Below are 16,255 nucleotides of genomic sequence, written 5' to 3'. Positions count from 1 at the left end.
CAAGCCTGGCTTGGCACACACAGGATTCTTGCTGCTCACTTCCCTAGCTGCAGTTCTACTTTCTACACGATCTGAGAGCTCTGCCCTGCCCAAGAGGAAGATGATCAGCCTGGCCTCAGGTCTCTTCCTGGAATCTTTCTTTGCCCTTCTGTGACAGCCTTTTCATCTCTGGCCTGTAGAGGAGAGGCAATATCTCAGAGCTGAAAATCGGCATGAGCTGTTGTAGCAGGGTGGGAAAAGCAGAGTTTGCCCTCCTCTGTGGAGGGCTGGTCAGGCTCCCTGCTGCCCTGGCACTAATTTTGTCTGGCATTTGCCATGAGTGCTTCCTCCAAGAAGGAAGCAGTTGCGAGTGCAACAGTATCTTGAGCACAGTCTTCACATTGAGAACTGCCTGTCATGTCCAAAGAGCCAGGCTGAACTCTTTCCTACCAGAGGCAAGGACTATGAATGACTGATTGGAAGTGTCAGGCTCCACGTAAATTCTGCTGGGTGAAAATTATCTGAGTTTTCCCCTGCTGCAGTGCTATAGTCTAACTTGTGCACAGTAAGTTGTCTGAGGTTTTACTTCTTAAGATGCAATAACTCTTAGCAAGTATTTTGAGGTATTAAAAGCTGAAACTTTAATTTGTGAGTTTATATCTCAGTCGCCTTTTCTTGACTTCATCTCTGGACATCGCTCTTCATTCCTTTATTCTCTTATTTAGATGGATAAAGAACCTTTGACTATTTCTAATACTTTTTCCATTATTATTCGTTGCAGTTTTATTTATTTTGCTTTATTCTTGCTCACTCTGATTTGCAAGTGAGGTCGAAACAATTTTTCCAGTCTTCGTAAGTATACTTTCCTGTTTCTGGAATGAATCTGTCTTAGATGGCTATTCATTCAGATAGGTTTGGAGTCTTTTCTCTCAGGTTTTTGTTGACTGATGAGGTGACAGGAAAGGAGTGATTGCTAAACAGGCATTGACTTGCTGCCCTGTTTAAGAAGGGGATGAATGTTCAGAATGTGTCGAATGATTGCATAGTGCATCCATCTGCTCTGCACTTTTAAGGATGCTTTTCTTTGTTATAGAAAGAACAGAGAGCAGAGATTCATTCCCTAGTCTCTCTAGGAAACCTGTTCCGGTGCTTTGTGTCCTTGCAGGGAAAACTTTTATATGAAGTTGGAACTTCCCATGTTTAATTTATGACCAGTGTTTATTACCTCTTTGCTATGCACTTCTGTAAAGGGCCTTGTCTCTTTTTTCTCGATAACTTCCTCTCGGTTATTGGAAGGCTGCTGTTAAGTCATGTGTCCATCCCTCTCCCCTCCCCAGCCCTATCACCTCTTCAAATTTAAATAAACCTGTTTCCATCATCTTATGAACATTGTTTTCTCTTAACATCATGAATAAATTGGAGCAATGTACTGTCTCTCCGGGTTGTTTCCTGTGTCCTTGTCTTTTATGTGTTTATCTCCGGTAGTAATTTTTGCTGTATTTTTTTTGGTTGTTTACTCAATTTATTATTGGTCTAAGCTTTATTTTATTTGCATTTGTGCTTACTCAGGCTACATAGTGTTTCTTTACTCTTTATTTTCTGTTTCTATGTCTGCCTTGTCATTTTGCTTCCAGATATTTTTCTTGGTTCTTTATATTTGTGATTGTCTAATCTCTCTGGAGCTTTTAAGCTCTTTCATGGTAAGAGACCGTGGTCTATACTACCTGAGAGAAGATCACGTGCCAGTCACCAGTTGTTTGCATCCTAATAAAATAAGTGCTAGGAGGTGTACTTTCAGAAATATCTGTGGCCAGGAATTCTTAGCTCTACTCCTGGAAGTTTAAGAGTGTTCAGTAGGGGCACGTTGGTTCTCCCCCCTCATCATCTAAGTGTCTTTGTTTCTCAGAGTTAAAGCTCCAATATATTGTCATCAGATAGAGACAGCTCTTTCTCCAAATCGTTATCCATGAGATGCCTCTTCTTGATGCTGTGCAGCAAATTCCAAGGCTCCCCAAACCCCCTGTGGTTGTATGTGAAGCTCTTCAGAGACTGGCATTGAAACATATTAGCTCCACTCTAGGTGGATGAAGTAAAGAGGAGGGAAAAAGCATCAGGAGTACCAGCCTTGCTGTCTAACTCCTAAGGCAGACATTGTCTACCGGCCTGAAAAATCTTACTTATTCTAATGAAATCTTTGAACAGGTGGGAGCACTGTAACCAATAGACAAGGACTGTAGAAGCTGGGGAGCATACAAATGCTGATGATTATAGTTTGGGACAGGGCACAAAACAAACCAAATAGATGTGAAACCAATTGCTTTTTTAATTGTGTATTGGGTTGAGACGCTACAGGAGTAATTTGAGAGGAGGAGGCATCACCCAGGAAAATGAGCAGACTCATTTTCCCCAGTGCAGGAACCAGTGTCACTGCCCCTCCTATAGTAGCATGATCTATGATCTTCCTTGGCATGTTTGAACATGGCTGCAGTGTGAGGGTAGGGGTGAAGCTTTTAGGGGGGTAAGTTATTTTTTTGGGGGGAGGCCTTTTTTGGCTGTCCACAATCTGGACTGAAAACCCCGATACTGGAAACCATAATGTGTACTTTCCGTGCTCTGCTTGATGATAATCAGATACAATGCATAAGGCTTATGTTATGCATAGGCAATCCTGCTATTTTAGGCAGCTGGTGACTAATCGAAGTGCCCCAAAGAAATATACTCGGTTAATCTTTCTTTGAGTGACACAAACCAAGAGAAATAGTTATCTCTCTCCAGCGGTAGTGCAAGCAGATGCTTGATCCTGACATGTGCTTATTGTTTTCATGGTGCCTTGGGGATGGGAGAGGAGACTGGGTGCTGTTAAACTGCCATTCTTGCTGGCTCAGCATCATCAGGGAATTTGACAGTGCCCTTCTTTCCTGGCGCCTCAACCTACATCAAGTGACCAGGAGGCAAAGAGGAAAGTCCTCTTGCCTCTGGAATTGGATGCAGTTGAGACTGCTTGTTGAGGCATCGCTCTTCTTGGAAGTTTTACTCCATGGGTATCCTGCTTCCGCTGCCTGAGTCCTCTCCATGTTGCGTATTTATCTTTTTGTCCAATTACTTATTCCTGTTCTAAAGTCAAAGAGAATACCATGTTGCTCACAGAATATTTGCAAAACATCACAAATTTATTAAGTTCCAAGTAGCATGGAGTGTAAAGTTAGTTGTCATCATATTTCTTCATTCTCATTTTAAATCAAGCAAATCTATATACATATTTTCAGGCATCTGTATAAATTAAGCAACCAAAGTCTGGCAGAGTTTGTTCTCCTGGTTACACACAATATTTCCAGAAGCACTCGGAAAGATTTCCACGTTTCTTATGCTGTTTTCTGTCCTTGGTCAGCAAGCGGCCCAGCAAAGCAATACGAGGGTGACTTCCGTAGAAAATCTAAAGTCAAACAACATCAGACAGGTTATTGCCGGGTGGTTAACTTGTGCTCTTCCCTGTCCCCAACTGATCATATGGGCCCACAAGCTGACTGGGGAAGGAGAGGCTGCTCTCTGCACACCTCTGATCTAGATGATGCACTAAAGCTAATGCAGCTCTTCTGCCTTTGTATTTGAATTAGCAGACAAGCAAACAGGAATGATATGTCTGCCTTTACCTTTTTGCTTATAGCAAATCTGATATTATTGTGTAGCCCAGGTGGCAGAGGGGAAAAATGACAAGCAGCAGATACTGGTTGGTGTTCTGGCCAGGCCTGCTGAAGCTGGAAGTTAGCCTTTATTTAGAAGGTAGGTTTTCTGGAAAAAAACTTGGCATTTTAGAATGAAATACTCTGGATTTTTCTTGTTTTAATTTTATAATTTATACTTCTTACTGATTTCCTAGATTTTATTTCCTGCTTACCTTATTATTAAGTGATTCCAACTTCAAGAACACTGTGGCACACTTTATTCTACACTCTTTATGAAATCTGTGGATCTTAAATGATGTCTTGGTAATGCTTTCGTGCAGTTTAAAATATTGGCTCTTAAAGTCTTATATGAGCGATAGCTGGTCTTTTACGTACCTCTTTGATATTTTCCCTCGGTTTGTAGCTGCTGGGGCTAAGACCTGATAGAAGGAGACATAACGAAAGGTTTTGTCATTTAGAAACAGTGAACCTACACAAGTCATTCATATGTACTGTAATACTGTAACCCTGCTGAAGGCTTGAACTGGAATATTCGGAGGACCAGCTATAAAGTGGTTTTGCTGCAATGTGGCCCGTCCTTGCTGTGGCATCTTGTTCCCGTTGGGTCTGCGCCTCTGGGTATGCAAGCTGTACGGAGTCTTCTGCAACAGACCTTTGTTATGTCTGTGGCGCCCAAAATCACTTCCAACTATTCATTTTGCCCTTTCCGCAAGTGTCGATGTTTTTTAAGAGGTTTTGCAATATTTATATTGCCTACCACCTCCTTCTAGGTCAATCTTTGCCTCACCAAGATGGCCTCCGTGTCTAAAGGAGAGGGAGGAGCACTCATCCTGACAGCAATGCTTTTGTTCAATAAAACTTCTTCACAGGATCTGCCAATTCAGACTCTCACCTGCTATGAGGACTCATACCTTCCCTTTCACTACTATTGAGTTTCTAAGGATTTGTCTGTCTCCCCTTCATAACCTGAGGCATCGCTGTTTAGACAGGTTCCATTGTAGACAGCTTTGGTCACGCCATTCAGTTTTATTCCAAGGTGCTTCATATTTCAAGAGAGAGGATGCTTCTATTTGAAGCTGAAGAGCTTTTGTACAGGGATATGAAACTCCTCCAAGCTGAATACATCTTACTGTACATCTGAGGTTTTATTAAACTAATAGGGAGACTTTTCTGGTTGGTATTGCGCTGCAAACAAGACTGCTCAGCAGGTTTACCCAGGATTCTAGTTAACTAAATGACAGCTATGTGTTTCCTGCACATGATATTGTATTTTGGTAAATACCCTGGAGTCCGGGCCCAATATCTGTGGATGCTGGGCATGCATTGCATAACTTGCTGTGGTAAAGCCTCACCTCCTTTGTTGTCTCCAGCTGGTGTGCCCAGGAGCCCTGGCAGGAACTGAAGCAGGGAAGCACTTCCCAGGCTGCCTGACCGCTCCAGATTCAATCTGGAATCTTCATCGGCTGCAAGTGGAAGAAGATGTAAACGGGCATATGGTAAGAGCCTTTTGTTTTAGATACCTGTTTTGCTCGGTGTGAAATGGTTTCTTCTTGGCCCTATATGCTGAAGAGCATCATGAAATCACCAGTCACCCATCCTTATTTAATGAATGTAAAAGGGGGGGTATTCTTCCTTCCAAAGCTTCGAGTAAAGATACTTTCCTGATGTTATTCTCTCCAGATTCTTGTTTATCTGGTAGATTTTTGTTAAGAGAGCTGTTAGACCAAGAGCAGCCCCTTCCACTTGTGGGCAACTCGCAAGATATCGCTTCTGATACCAGGTCTAGATACCAGGTTTCACCTTTTTTTTTTTTTTTAATCTATTTCTTTATCAACTGCTTCCTGTGCTGGACCTTTTTCACAGATAAAAGACAAAAACTTCATATTCCAGGCTTATTAATCTGCTCCATTTTCCAAGTATGCAATAAAATGTGGGGAAAAATAGATGTTGGAAATCTTTAAATAGATTTTGCCAGCTATGTTTCCCAGTACGTCTTTATCATCTCTCACATTCAAAGGATGTACCATTACAGATACTATTACTGTTTCTGAAACAACAGATTACTGATACCTCATGGAATTAATTTGTATACGTGCAGAGGATTTAATCTATCTTCCTGTGACCAGCCCATACCCTCAAGACGTGTTGCCAACAGGAGCCCTTAGTGGTGTTCTGTTTGAACTAAAGGAAGTTTTTATAATCTGAGCAGTAAATTACACCTTTGCTAATAAATAGCAGACCTTCAAAATAGCAGGCAGTGAGAGGGAGCTATTAACAAACCCTGACTGAGAAGATGAAGATAATTTGTAGTTACACTTTCAGATAATACTACAGAGTTTTAGCTGCCCTTACCTGTGAGGGTGGGTTAGACTGTATAGTTCCACAATAGGAATTACACAAGAAAATAAACTGCTGAAAAAATAATCCTACAACATTTCAGAAACTTGCTATGAAGATATTTGTAAACCTTGGAAATCAATTAACGTTGTTAGTTTGTCAGTTGTACGAAAAGATAGTTGAAGACAACAGTGGAAATTTCAGTTCCTAAGTAAGAAATATTGTAACGTCCCTGTGCCATGTAAAGACAATTCACATCTTCATCCTCATATTCTTTTTATCATGGAGAAGTGTTATTGGGCAACTTTGCTTTGAAATTAAAAAAAAAAAAAACCCCTCTATATTAGAGAGTCCTACTTCTGTCTTACTCAGCCTAGGGACTCTTTTTATTAACAAGGAAGATTTAATAAGTCTAATGGATGCCTTCAAACAAACACACTATATATAAGTGGTTAGAGACAGATTGTTCACCCTATAATGTGATAGATGTTATCCATACTGAGTCATGGCTGCTAGTAAAGGCAAGTTACATAGTGAAAGGCTTGAGAAGATGCTGGTTTAGTGAGTCCAAGATTTAGGAAGCAAACTAGGGACTGCCGATACCTGTAAACCTGTGCAACAGCTGTTTCACCAGCAAAGCAAGTAACCGGAGCTCCTTTTTCCTTCTCAGCTTAGTAAAAGAATAAGCTTTTGATTTATCTGTTCTTTCAGAACTCACTTCACAGAACTATTCCAGCACATATCAGTTCTGATGATAGCAGCCCTCTGGATTCCTGTGCATTTTTACAGAGACATTTCAGTCTTGACTTACAGTATGATTTCAAACTTTGAGGACAGCTTTTTCAAGCAGAGAGTTATTCTTTTACTGAACTGAATGGAATCTGCATTAGTGCAAGCAAATAACGTTCTCAATACATAGCTATTTTTGCAGCATAAGGCAAACTGGCCTGTTCTTGATCTCTCTAAGTAGGACTGCATTAATCTTTGCAGTAGATTTCTCCCTTTTTAATGATAACTTAAGTAAAACCTAGGTCATTTTAAAGTGTAGCAAGAGGTAAGACCATACAGCCAAGTTTTCTTTAAATTACCTAATCTGCTAATGCTGCCTCAAAGACAGACGCTGCGTGTACCAGCTCATGTTCGGTGCTAGAAGGCTCAAATACCTTGTATCCTGGGTCTGAAAGCAGCAGCAGCAAGAAATATATAGGGAGCCCAATCTCCTGGTTTTATAACACTAGCACACAGCAATAATATCACTTGTGCTGCCAGTGTTCTGAAGCCATACGGATGATGCTTTTCTTACAGCTGATCAACACAGATACAGGTGCCTTCTGAAAGAATATCTGCTTCTCCCCCGGCTTTCTTGCCCCATCCCCTGCTAAGCTTTATGACCACTAAAAGCAAAAGACTTACCTGAGAGCTGATAAGACATCTCACTGGTGTTGACGATGGGGACAGACAAGAGAGGACAGGAGAAGCTGATAATAATGAGACAGCAGAATGCCAGCCTATGCATCATTGCTGTGCTGAATGTATTTCGTCTCTGTCAACCCCCTAACTCGGAACTCCTGTCTGACTGGTGCCTCTGCTCCCAGTTTCACCCGTTATATAGCCGCTCATGACCTCATAAATATCATCATGTTCTCCCCCACTTTCAAAAAAAATGCAATGAATTTATTGCCCATTGATTCTAAATGGAAACCACTTTGCATTGATGTAATTTTTCAAGGTAACAGTTCATAGACAATAAATTTACTGTCTTATTGCTTGGTGTACAAAATGGATATTATATCAAACCAAGCACAGTAAAGTTTATAAATCTGGCATAAAAAAAGTAACTTCCAGTTATAAATCATGAGTTAACGAAAGGGTCAGACGTTGGTTGAAATGACCAGGGCACTAAGACAGCTGATTTATGAGCCTTAGCAGGCTTGACGCAAAGCATCTGATATGAAATGCACTACTCTTTCCCCCCCCCCCCCCTTTTGTGAGATGGATGGATGTGTTGTGCTGTTGTGTTGTGCTGGGGGTACTTGCACCAGAAGAAGTAAAGCAGAGGGGGAGTTAAAACATCTAGTTAATTAACAAAGAAAAAGTTAGTGGAGTTTGATTTTTCTCTTCTTTTTTTTTTTTTTTTTCCTCTTGTAATTTTTCTTGTAGTGTTTTACATCTATTTATTTGAGAAGGCCTCTTCCAATGTTGCCCTAGAGAATTGTCTTGGCAGAGAAAGTACAGCTTCCATCTGGAGACTTGCTTGATACATATAAACTACCTTGGTCAGTATTAAATGTGGGTCCCTCACTATAGACTGGAAGACCTCTTTCAGTTCCACTTGTCTACTGTTTTTTGTTTGCTTTTTGCTTTTATTTGATGCTAACGCAATGGCTACCATGTATAATGTGTAATCTCATAACTTTAGTCTTTGTTTTCTTCCCTCCATGTTTTATATCTTCTTATCATTTCCTTATAATTTTACTTTTCATCTCAAGGAGCAAGAACTCACTGGATAGTTTTATATTGTAAAAAGTATGTGTTTATGATATTTTTCTTTCCTTTAGGTGATTAGAAGATGGCTCATGCTCAGGTTGATAATAAATAGAGGTTCAGTAACTTTCTTCTCTGCCTCTCTGAATCAAACTTTTGTGTGTTCAAATGCTGTTCAAAATACTGTGATACTGCTAATGTTCTTTCACTATTTCTAATTGCATGATGATTGTAAACTGCAATATGAATGAGCTTATCTGCTTCCTTTTTTTCTTTATTAATGTTTCGTATTGAAGATTAATTTTCATACTGTAAATTCTGTGGCTCCTAGAACTATTTTAAAATTAGCAGCAGCAATAACACATGGGTTTCCACTGCCTATCTAATTCAAAGGCAGCGGGTATATGAGTGCAGTGCTCTCACATGTACACATGCATGGTCAACAGGTTGTCCAGAGCAGCTGTGGACTCTCCTTCCTTGGAGATGCTCAAAACTCAGCTTGAGAAGGCCCCGAGCCTCCCCATGTAACTTCAGATTTGGCCCTCCTTTGACTACAGAAGCAGGCAAGGACAGCTGACCTCCAGAGGTCCTTCCAACCTAAACTTTTCTATCATCCTGTGTGTACAGGGAGGCCCAGTATTGACTCGGAACATATACTGCAGGTGTCTGAACTATAAGACCCATTTTTCTGATCTTCTTTTTCCTAAAGTTAGTGAATATGACAAAAGAACATCTCTGCAGAATTAACCTATATACGCTTCATTCCCTGTGCTTCCCTCTGAGAGAAATAAGTAGCTAGAGAGGAATTCTCTCTTCTCATCTGAGTCATGCAACTCTTCGTTCCAAAACTCCAGGCAGTAATTAGGTCTGATTTGATGCATGATCTCACTGTTGGTGCTGGATGCTCAGTACAAACACTTCTCCTTCAGTGAACTATCAATGACAATGGCATCATCAATATTCACTCAGGGCATCCTCCAAGGAAAGCTAATGAAGCACTCTTCATTATGTCCAACTTATGTCCTTTGTCTTCTCACGAGGAAGACTCAGCCTCCTAGAGCAATCATGAAGTACGTCATGTAGAAGTTTGGCAACTTTCCCACAGCTTATTGCCTTTACTCAAATTTGAAGTTGTCACTTGCAGTCTTTCCTCTACTGAAATGTCAAAGGCATTTTCCTCAGGGGACAATGCACACGTCATCATGCACAGCAAAGAAACAGCTCATCCTAAACAAAGGTACAAAACCCTGAATTAATGAGTGAGGGAAGTAAATGTGAATTGCACTTTGAAAGTTTGGGAATTGATTTGCAAGAAAATATTGTAAATTTTACCAAAACTACTATTTTGGGGGGAAAAACACTTTTAAGTGCTTATTCATACTAATAGAATCTGTTTCAAGGGAAGTTCTTTGGTTCGAGATACTAGGGCAGCAGTAGTCCAGATAAATTAATGAACAAACTGAATAGTAATTGTAGGTTAACCTATGATAGAAGTTATCCTTAATTATCAGAAGAAACAATTGTTCTTGATTTATAATGTTGACTCATGAAGAATAAATTGCTAATAAACAAATGGAAACCGTATTTAAAAAAAAAAAAAAAAAAAAGCAATTTAGACACTATCCAGCTTCTGAGTTAAGTAGAGAGGACAAAATCTAGCCCATAGTGTGCAAAAGTTCTTTCCCCTGTTTTAAAGCAGTTTATGATAAATAAGCACAAGTTACATTATTCTAGTCCAGTACTGTGGCAGTTGCTAAAAGGCAGAGTTTTACAGAAGAAGCCTCATGACTTAATAGTAGCTTATGTATAAGGGACTTTTTCCTAGAATGTAACTCTTCGTCTTAGTTTGCATAAATAGAGGTGAGCAGTAGAATGTTTTTGTGTTGACAGTACAGACAAGTATGGATGAGCCTATTATATGTGTCCAGCGCTTCCTTGAACTTTACTGAGCTTTTTAATCTCAACATCTTGTGTCAATGAGTTCCTCAGAATGTACACGTTAGCTAATGTAGGAGAAAAAAATGTTTGTAGTTTTATTCGCTTCCCTGCAAGAGGCTAGCATATTGTTTGGGTTTTTTTTTTTTTGCTTTTTTAGGGGGAGGGGGTGGGGAGAGGGTTAGCTATTGTTTTTCTTTTTTCCTCTCCCTACTGGCGTGGCAGATTTTTGTCGTCTTTAACACCTAAGAAGTTAACTTTAACTTAGAATTTCTCACTGTAGCTATTTATTCAGTCCTATAACATGTGATTATTAAATCTATTTTCATATTAAAATAGCTACCTTATGAAGTCATGCGTGCAGTAGGTTATCTTGTCACTAACTCTCATTGCCTTACATGTCTGTGCGTTTTAGAGTGGCAATTGCAAACCTGAACTTTCCATCTCATGACAACGGAATTACTGTACTGAAAATAGCCTGCAGGGAGACCCAGTGGATCAAAGGAAGGACCTAACCGTAACTCGGGCACTTGCTGTCAACTTCCTTTTTCCAAGATGCTCTTTTTTCCCACTATGTGAAAAAGGTAACGTAGCGTTTATGGTGTATGCTCTGTACAACTGAATAGCGCTATATGGTGTATTTGGTTACACATAGTAGTATTTCTGTCTTTTGAATTTGTTTCAAAGTTATTTAAGATCTGAGGGATGGACCTAGGTTTTCCTGTTCTGCGGTGGGCTGAAGGCCTTAGCTAAGTATGTGTGCGTAACTAAATGCATATCTCGGCATAAATGAAGATGGTAGGACTCTTAAGTCTTTCTAAAGATACTTTATTTTGCTACATAATTGGCAAGTGATCTAAAACTTCTGGGCTAGTACAAGATCACAGCTGCCAAAACATTGCTCCTTTGTGGTATAGTTTCCACTGGTTTGGGGGGTTTGGGAGGGGGAGCGCCTGATTTTTGGCCCTGCTGGGCTGGCACACTGTAATCTGGGTATATTCTTCAAGTGAAGCTTGACAAACTGGTCCTTAATTCCCCTGTCCATCCAGCACTACAGAATTAGCAAACTAAACCTTCACACTGTTTGACATGAAGGAAAGTCAGTCTGGCATGACTGGAGCTTGGAAATGTAGCACATCAATATCTTTTGAGAGTCAGATTCCATGTAATGCAGCCACTAACAGAGGAGCAGAGACCAGATCTCAAAATAAGGTTTGTTCCACAAAAAATGTAATGGAACTGACTATGCAATTACAGTTTATTTTTAAAGGGGAAAAGATGAGAGCAGATGGTATAGGGAAAGAGGAACCCTTCTGCGATAAAAATAGAACTCCTTCCTTACCTTCTCCCTCTCTCCCAAAATATCCCAAATAATCTGTTCAAACCTAATAAGAAATGTTATTCTGCTGCTGTCTAGATCATAAATGCCTTTATCTTGTCTTGCTGGTCAGCACACCAGACAGAAAGAAGTACAGAGCAGCCTTGCTGAAAGCCAGCAACTGCCCATACTTATACTCCCATTCATTGCACCCAGGTGGGGAGAGCAAGCTGGAGATCTCAGCTTGCTTGCTTTGGAGATGCAGGTCTGTTTCTGCAACACTGCTGCAACTAGAACCAGCAAAAGTTTCCAATTTGGGCTTCCTTGTTGCAGAGAAGTACGTTGCGAGGCAATTTCTAGGCAAAGCCAATGCTTTTAGAATTTTAGAGACCTTCCTGTAATCCAGAGGAGTCTTAATCAGTTCAGACCCTGTGCGCCAAACCTTTTTTTTTTCCTGTTGTGGGAACGGTGAGGGGAGAGAACTAGTGTAGGTGAATATATTTTCCTCTTTGGTTTTCTGAGCAATGTTAAATTTTTTTTGGATAGCTGTATTTTTAACATCTAGCCAGCGTGCACATCAGTAACGTGTATTTAGTTCGTTCAGACTACATTTCAGAGAAAAGAAACATTCTCTCTCAGCTCATGCTGGTTTTGTCTCTGGGTGGATTTAAGGAATTCATAATGCAATTGCTGTCCCAGAAGGTGGCGCTGAGAAACCTCCTGAACAAGCCTGGAGTGCCCAGGGAGCAGATACTGGGGTGAGCCTACTTTAGCAGGCAACAGGGTAGACTTAATACTTGTAAATCTCTGAGATAACTAATTTGGGGGAAAATATCAGATTTTGTTTTAATTGTTCTTTTCTGAAAAAGATTTTATTTCTCTTCTCTTGCACACATATATACCTTTCTCACCTAAAGAACTGTCTTCTCTTTTCTTAAAGATGGATTAAGTAAGATCAAGAGCCTTTTATTCTGGAGGAAGTATTTACACAGTTATTCCTTCAAAATTAGTTGTTCCTGAATAGGTTCACTGACAGCAGTCAGCATCACACTGCTGACACTGGAACTTCATTGGAAGCTCAGACTGTTAAAGAACACCAAAACAGTTACGTGGATAAAGCGAAGCAGACAATAATCAGGTCAGGACAGCGTCTTCTGTCTTGATTGGTACTTGCTTGAGGAGTAGTATGATCCGCTCTGCTTTCTCATTTACTTTGACCATCTTTTTCTTTCTATTAAACGTCTACACTGCCTTGGAGTTTCTGTGAGGGGTCAGAGCCACTCCTCATGTTGAGTAGATCAGTGAAGTGATGGCTCAAGTCTCCTTCTACACCCTATCTCTGACACCCCCAGGGAACTCTCTACCCCAAAGGTTTGGAAGACTTTCCTTTATTTTTGTCTATTTTAACTTTTTGAAACCATAGCTAGAAGATTTCCTGCAGGATTTTGACTTACACGTGGGTTTTCTATAGCTGTCCCTTCACTAGTCCTTTCTTGCACCTTGTTGCCTTCCATGTACTACTTTACCTTTCTTTTGCTTTCCGGTTTGTGCTCTTGTTACCTTCCTGACATTGTTCCTTTATCTGCAGGGCTCTGCAGCCTTGTTCATCTGTTTGCTATAGCTGGAAGTGTAGGGACTGGAAAGGAAAAAGGAGTTTTTAAAGGGAAACTTGGGAGGTGTTTGTGGAATTCAGTCCTTGTTACTGCCTAGTGCACAGGACCATGGACAGGGAACGGAGGGTAACACTGGATACCTGGCAGAGTGTATGTGCTGCTGGCGCCCACACAGCCACATAGACACAAGGCAGCTGTCATGTTTGTTATATAAATTGATAAGCATACAGAATAAAGCTACCCTGCATAATTATCTTTTACCTAGGTGAGAAAATGGATGTCTTCAATAAATAGGGCTATGGAGTATAACATTGCTTTCTGCTCCCCTTCACCTTTGAGTACATAGGCTTATTCCCATCTTTGCATCCAAGTAGTTCTGGCCTCAAGAGATCCTAAGCTTCCAGTTGACCTTTGTCCTTTCCCCATTGATCCACGTTTCCAGATTGTCCAATGATAGCTGTAGTGGTGAACTTAGCAGTGGGAAATAGTTGCTAAATCCAGTAATAGCACCATATTTGCTCTCAGAGTTTTGGCTAGGTGATATCATCTCAGTGAGCTACGGTCCTTTGTAACTGAAAACACAGTGAATCATGTTGATTTTTTTTTTTTTAAAGTGTTAAAACCTGCTTCTAGGAACCACATTCCTTTTCAATATGTATTCTATAGCAACAACATTATTCAATAATCAGTTTTGGTATGGATAGGCCTTGGAACAGAACCCTTGCTCATTACTTACCCTTACTGTTTCAACTCGAGAGCATGGAACAGTAACCCTACACCCTGAGGAAAAGGTAATAAAAACTATAGGATGGTGTATATCATGATATTTCAGCGGGTTCATATAAAACTGCTAGATTCTTTTTTTTGGGCTAGTGGCCATCACCATAACATCTCAGCACAGATTCTACAATAATTTTTTTTATCAAGATGTAATTAAATCAATTTTTGCACTGTCTAAGCCTGCCTGAGCAATAGCACAGTGCTTGAGGGTTTGAACATGGCATGAGGATGCATGTGCGTCTGTGTGTGCACTAAGGGATATGTCAAGATGTTAGACTTGCTGAGATAGTTTTGAGGATTGTCTTGGAGAGAAGGAATCAAATTTGGGGCACGCCACATCTCTAAAGCAGGTTTTGCGGCAAATGATTCCAACAGTCATGCTTGAGGGGTTTTTTCTGTTGTTGTTGTTTTTTTTTATCAGAGACAATTGGTTTGCTGCAAAATAAAGCTTGTGGACGAACTAGCTTGTAATCACTGTGGATGATTAAGGAGCAAGGTTCTTTAGAAAAACAGCCAAATGTGATGCAGGCTTAACAAGACTCTTCAGTCTATGTGTATTACAGCATAGACCTTACTAAATGTAATTGAATGATTACAAATTGTTTTGCTTATAGTGCTATACACTAACCTGCTTTTTTCCTGCACCTGTGGATCACATGTACCTCTTGTTCCTGTATATTCGAGGTAGTTTCTCTATGCTAGGGTATCTTGATATCTTTTAGACTTTTGCATAAATACTGTTGTTATATAGAATATGTGTTTTCATAATTTTAGCACTAGGTATTCTATTTTTCTTTTTTAAACAATAGCATGGTTTTCCTGAGGTTTAATTTAGGCTATAATAGAAAATTATCAAGCTAATGGTGCTGCAGAACTAGGCGACCGCTGTACACTAGAACTTTTTCACTCTTGTTCTGCTCTTAAACTTAGTTTGTTGTTTATTTTATATTAAGTAGCTAACTGAGAGGGTTTTTTTCATACAAATTACTGTCCTGGTGCTGCCCATACAACCATCTATCTATCTGAGGATTTTAGTGAACTTTTTGCTTTGATATTTCTGGCTCTTAAGTCTTCAAATCCAATTTTTTAAAGACAGTATAATGAAGTCAAAAAGGGAAGCAGCAATATCCTGCTGATCCTTTCTTTTCTTAGCAGGTTGGGTAGTGGGGTGGGCAGGATAGGTTCTCCTCTTGCATTCTTTCTGGCTCAAAGTGAAGAATTGCAGAATAATTGGCAATTCCAATTCACAGGGGATGGATGAACCATAGGAGTTGTCCTCTGGATTTTCCGCACTTGACTGTTTCACACTCGGTTAATTGTGCTGTGCTCTTGCTCATTAGTTCTTTGCTACAAACCATTTTATCTGAAATTTATCAAGATTCTTCTGTCTTTAAAGATGGTGCCCTGGTTCATTATCTGCAGGAGCAAGAGAATAAGGGCTGGAATCCACAATGGGAACGGAACAAAAGCAATTTTGTCAGAGGTGTCCTTGTACTTTTCAGTATTTTTTTCTGTCTGGATTTTTCCCATTCCTTGTATAACGTTTTCTTTGTGTTTTTACAAAACACAGAGGCTTAGGATCACTAGTCAGGCTCATTTTTGCAAGATAATGTAGTTTTTAACTCTCCCACAATTGATATTAGAGGACAAATATCAGGCAGGTCTATAGAAGCTCAGTGCTTGGAAAGGAGCCACTGACTAATTAAAGAGGCCTCGTAATAATCACTATCATTTATCTATCCTACTTAGCATAGGCAGCAAATGAATTGCTCACAGAGGCTGACTTTAATTTTGTTCTTTACTTTCCAAGTGCATAATCTGTTTAATTCTTCACTCTTGGAATATTTCTGTTAATTAAATGGAATCTGCAGGCTCAGTGATTCAGATTTTGAGACAAATACGTGTACTTAATGAGGGGAAAGTTGGCCAAGGTCTTACCAGGCAACCTGATGCTTACAGCAGTTCTTTCAAGGTTATTGTGTAAATGAATGAGTGTTTGTTGGCGGTCGGCCACACAGAATCTTCTCTTTGCTGTTTAAGAGATGGGTTCCTGTTTATCAAAGAATTCCTGCTACAACAGGTGCTGGCTGATTTTCTCCATGATGACTGACTGACTTTCTGACCGA

The 16,255-nt window shown here is 40.1% G+C and overlaps 1 protein-coding gene across 1 annotated transcript; it reads right to left on the bottom strand.

The window, feature by feature from the left end:
- Positions 1-2,478: 2,478 nt before the first annotated feature.
- On the bottom strand, positions 2,479-7,552 carry UTS2 (urotensin 2). The gene is made up of 4 exons (XM_009667035.2): positions 7,413-7,552; positions 5,015-5,125; positions 4,038-4,081; positions 2,479-3,412 (listed from the first exon to the last, which is right to left on the bottom strand). The coding sequence occupies exons 1-4, from the start codon at positions 7,516-7,518 to the stop codon at positions 3,296-3,298; spliced, it is 378 nt and encodes a 125-aa protein (XP_009665330.2). The 5' UTR covers positions 7,519-7,552; the 3' UTR covers positions 2,479-3,295.
- Between the last annotated feature and the right edge of the window lie 8,703 nt (positions 7,553-16,255).

This window comes from Struthio camelus, chromosome 21 (assembly GCF_040807025.1).
Source record: "Struthio camelus isolate bStrCam1 chromosome 21, bStrCam1.hap1, whole genome shotgun sequence".
NCBI classification, from domain to species: Eukaryota; Metazoa; Chordata; class Aves; order Struthioniformes; family Struthionidae; genus Struthio; species Struthio camelus.
This window is presented reverse-complemented; position numbering and strand designations above follow the sequence as displayed.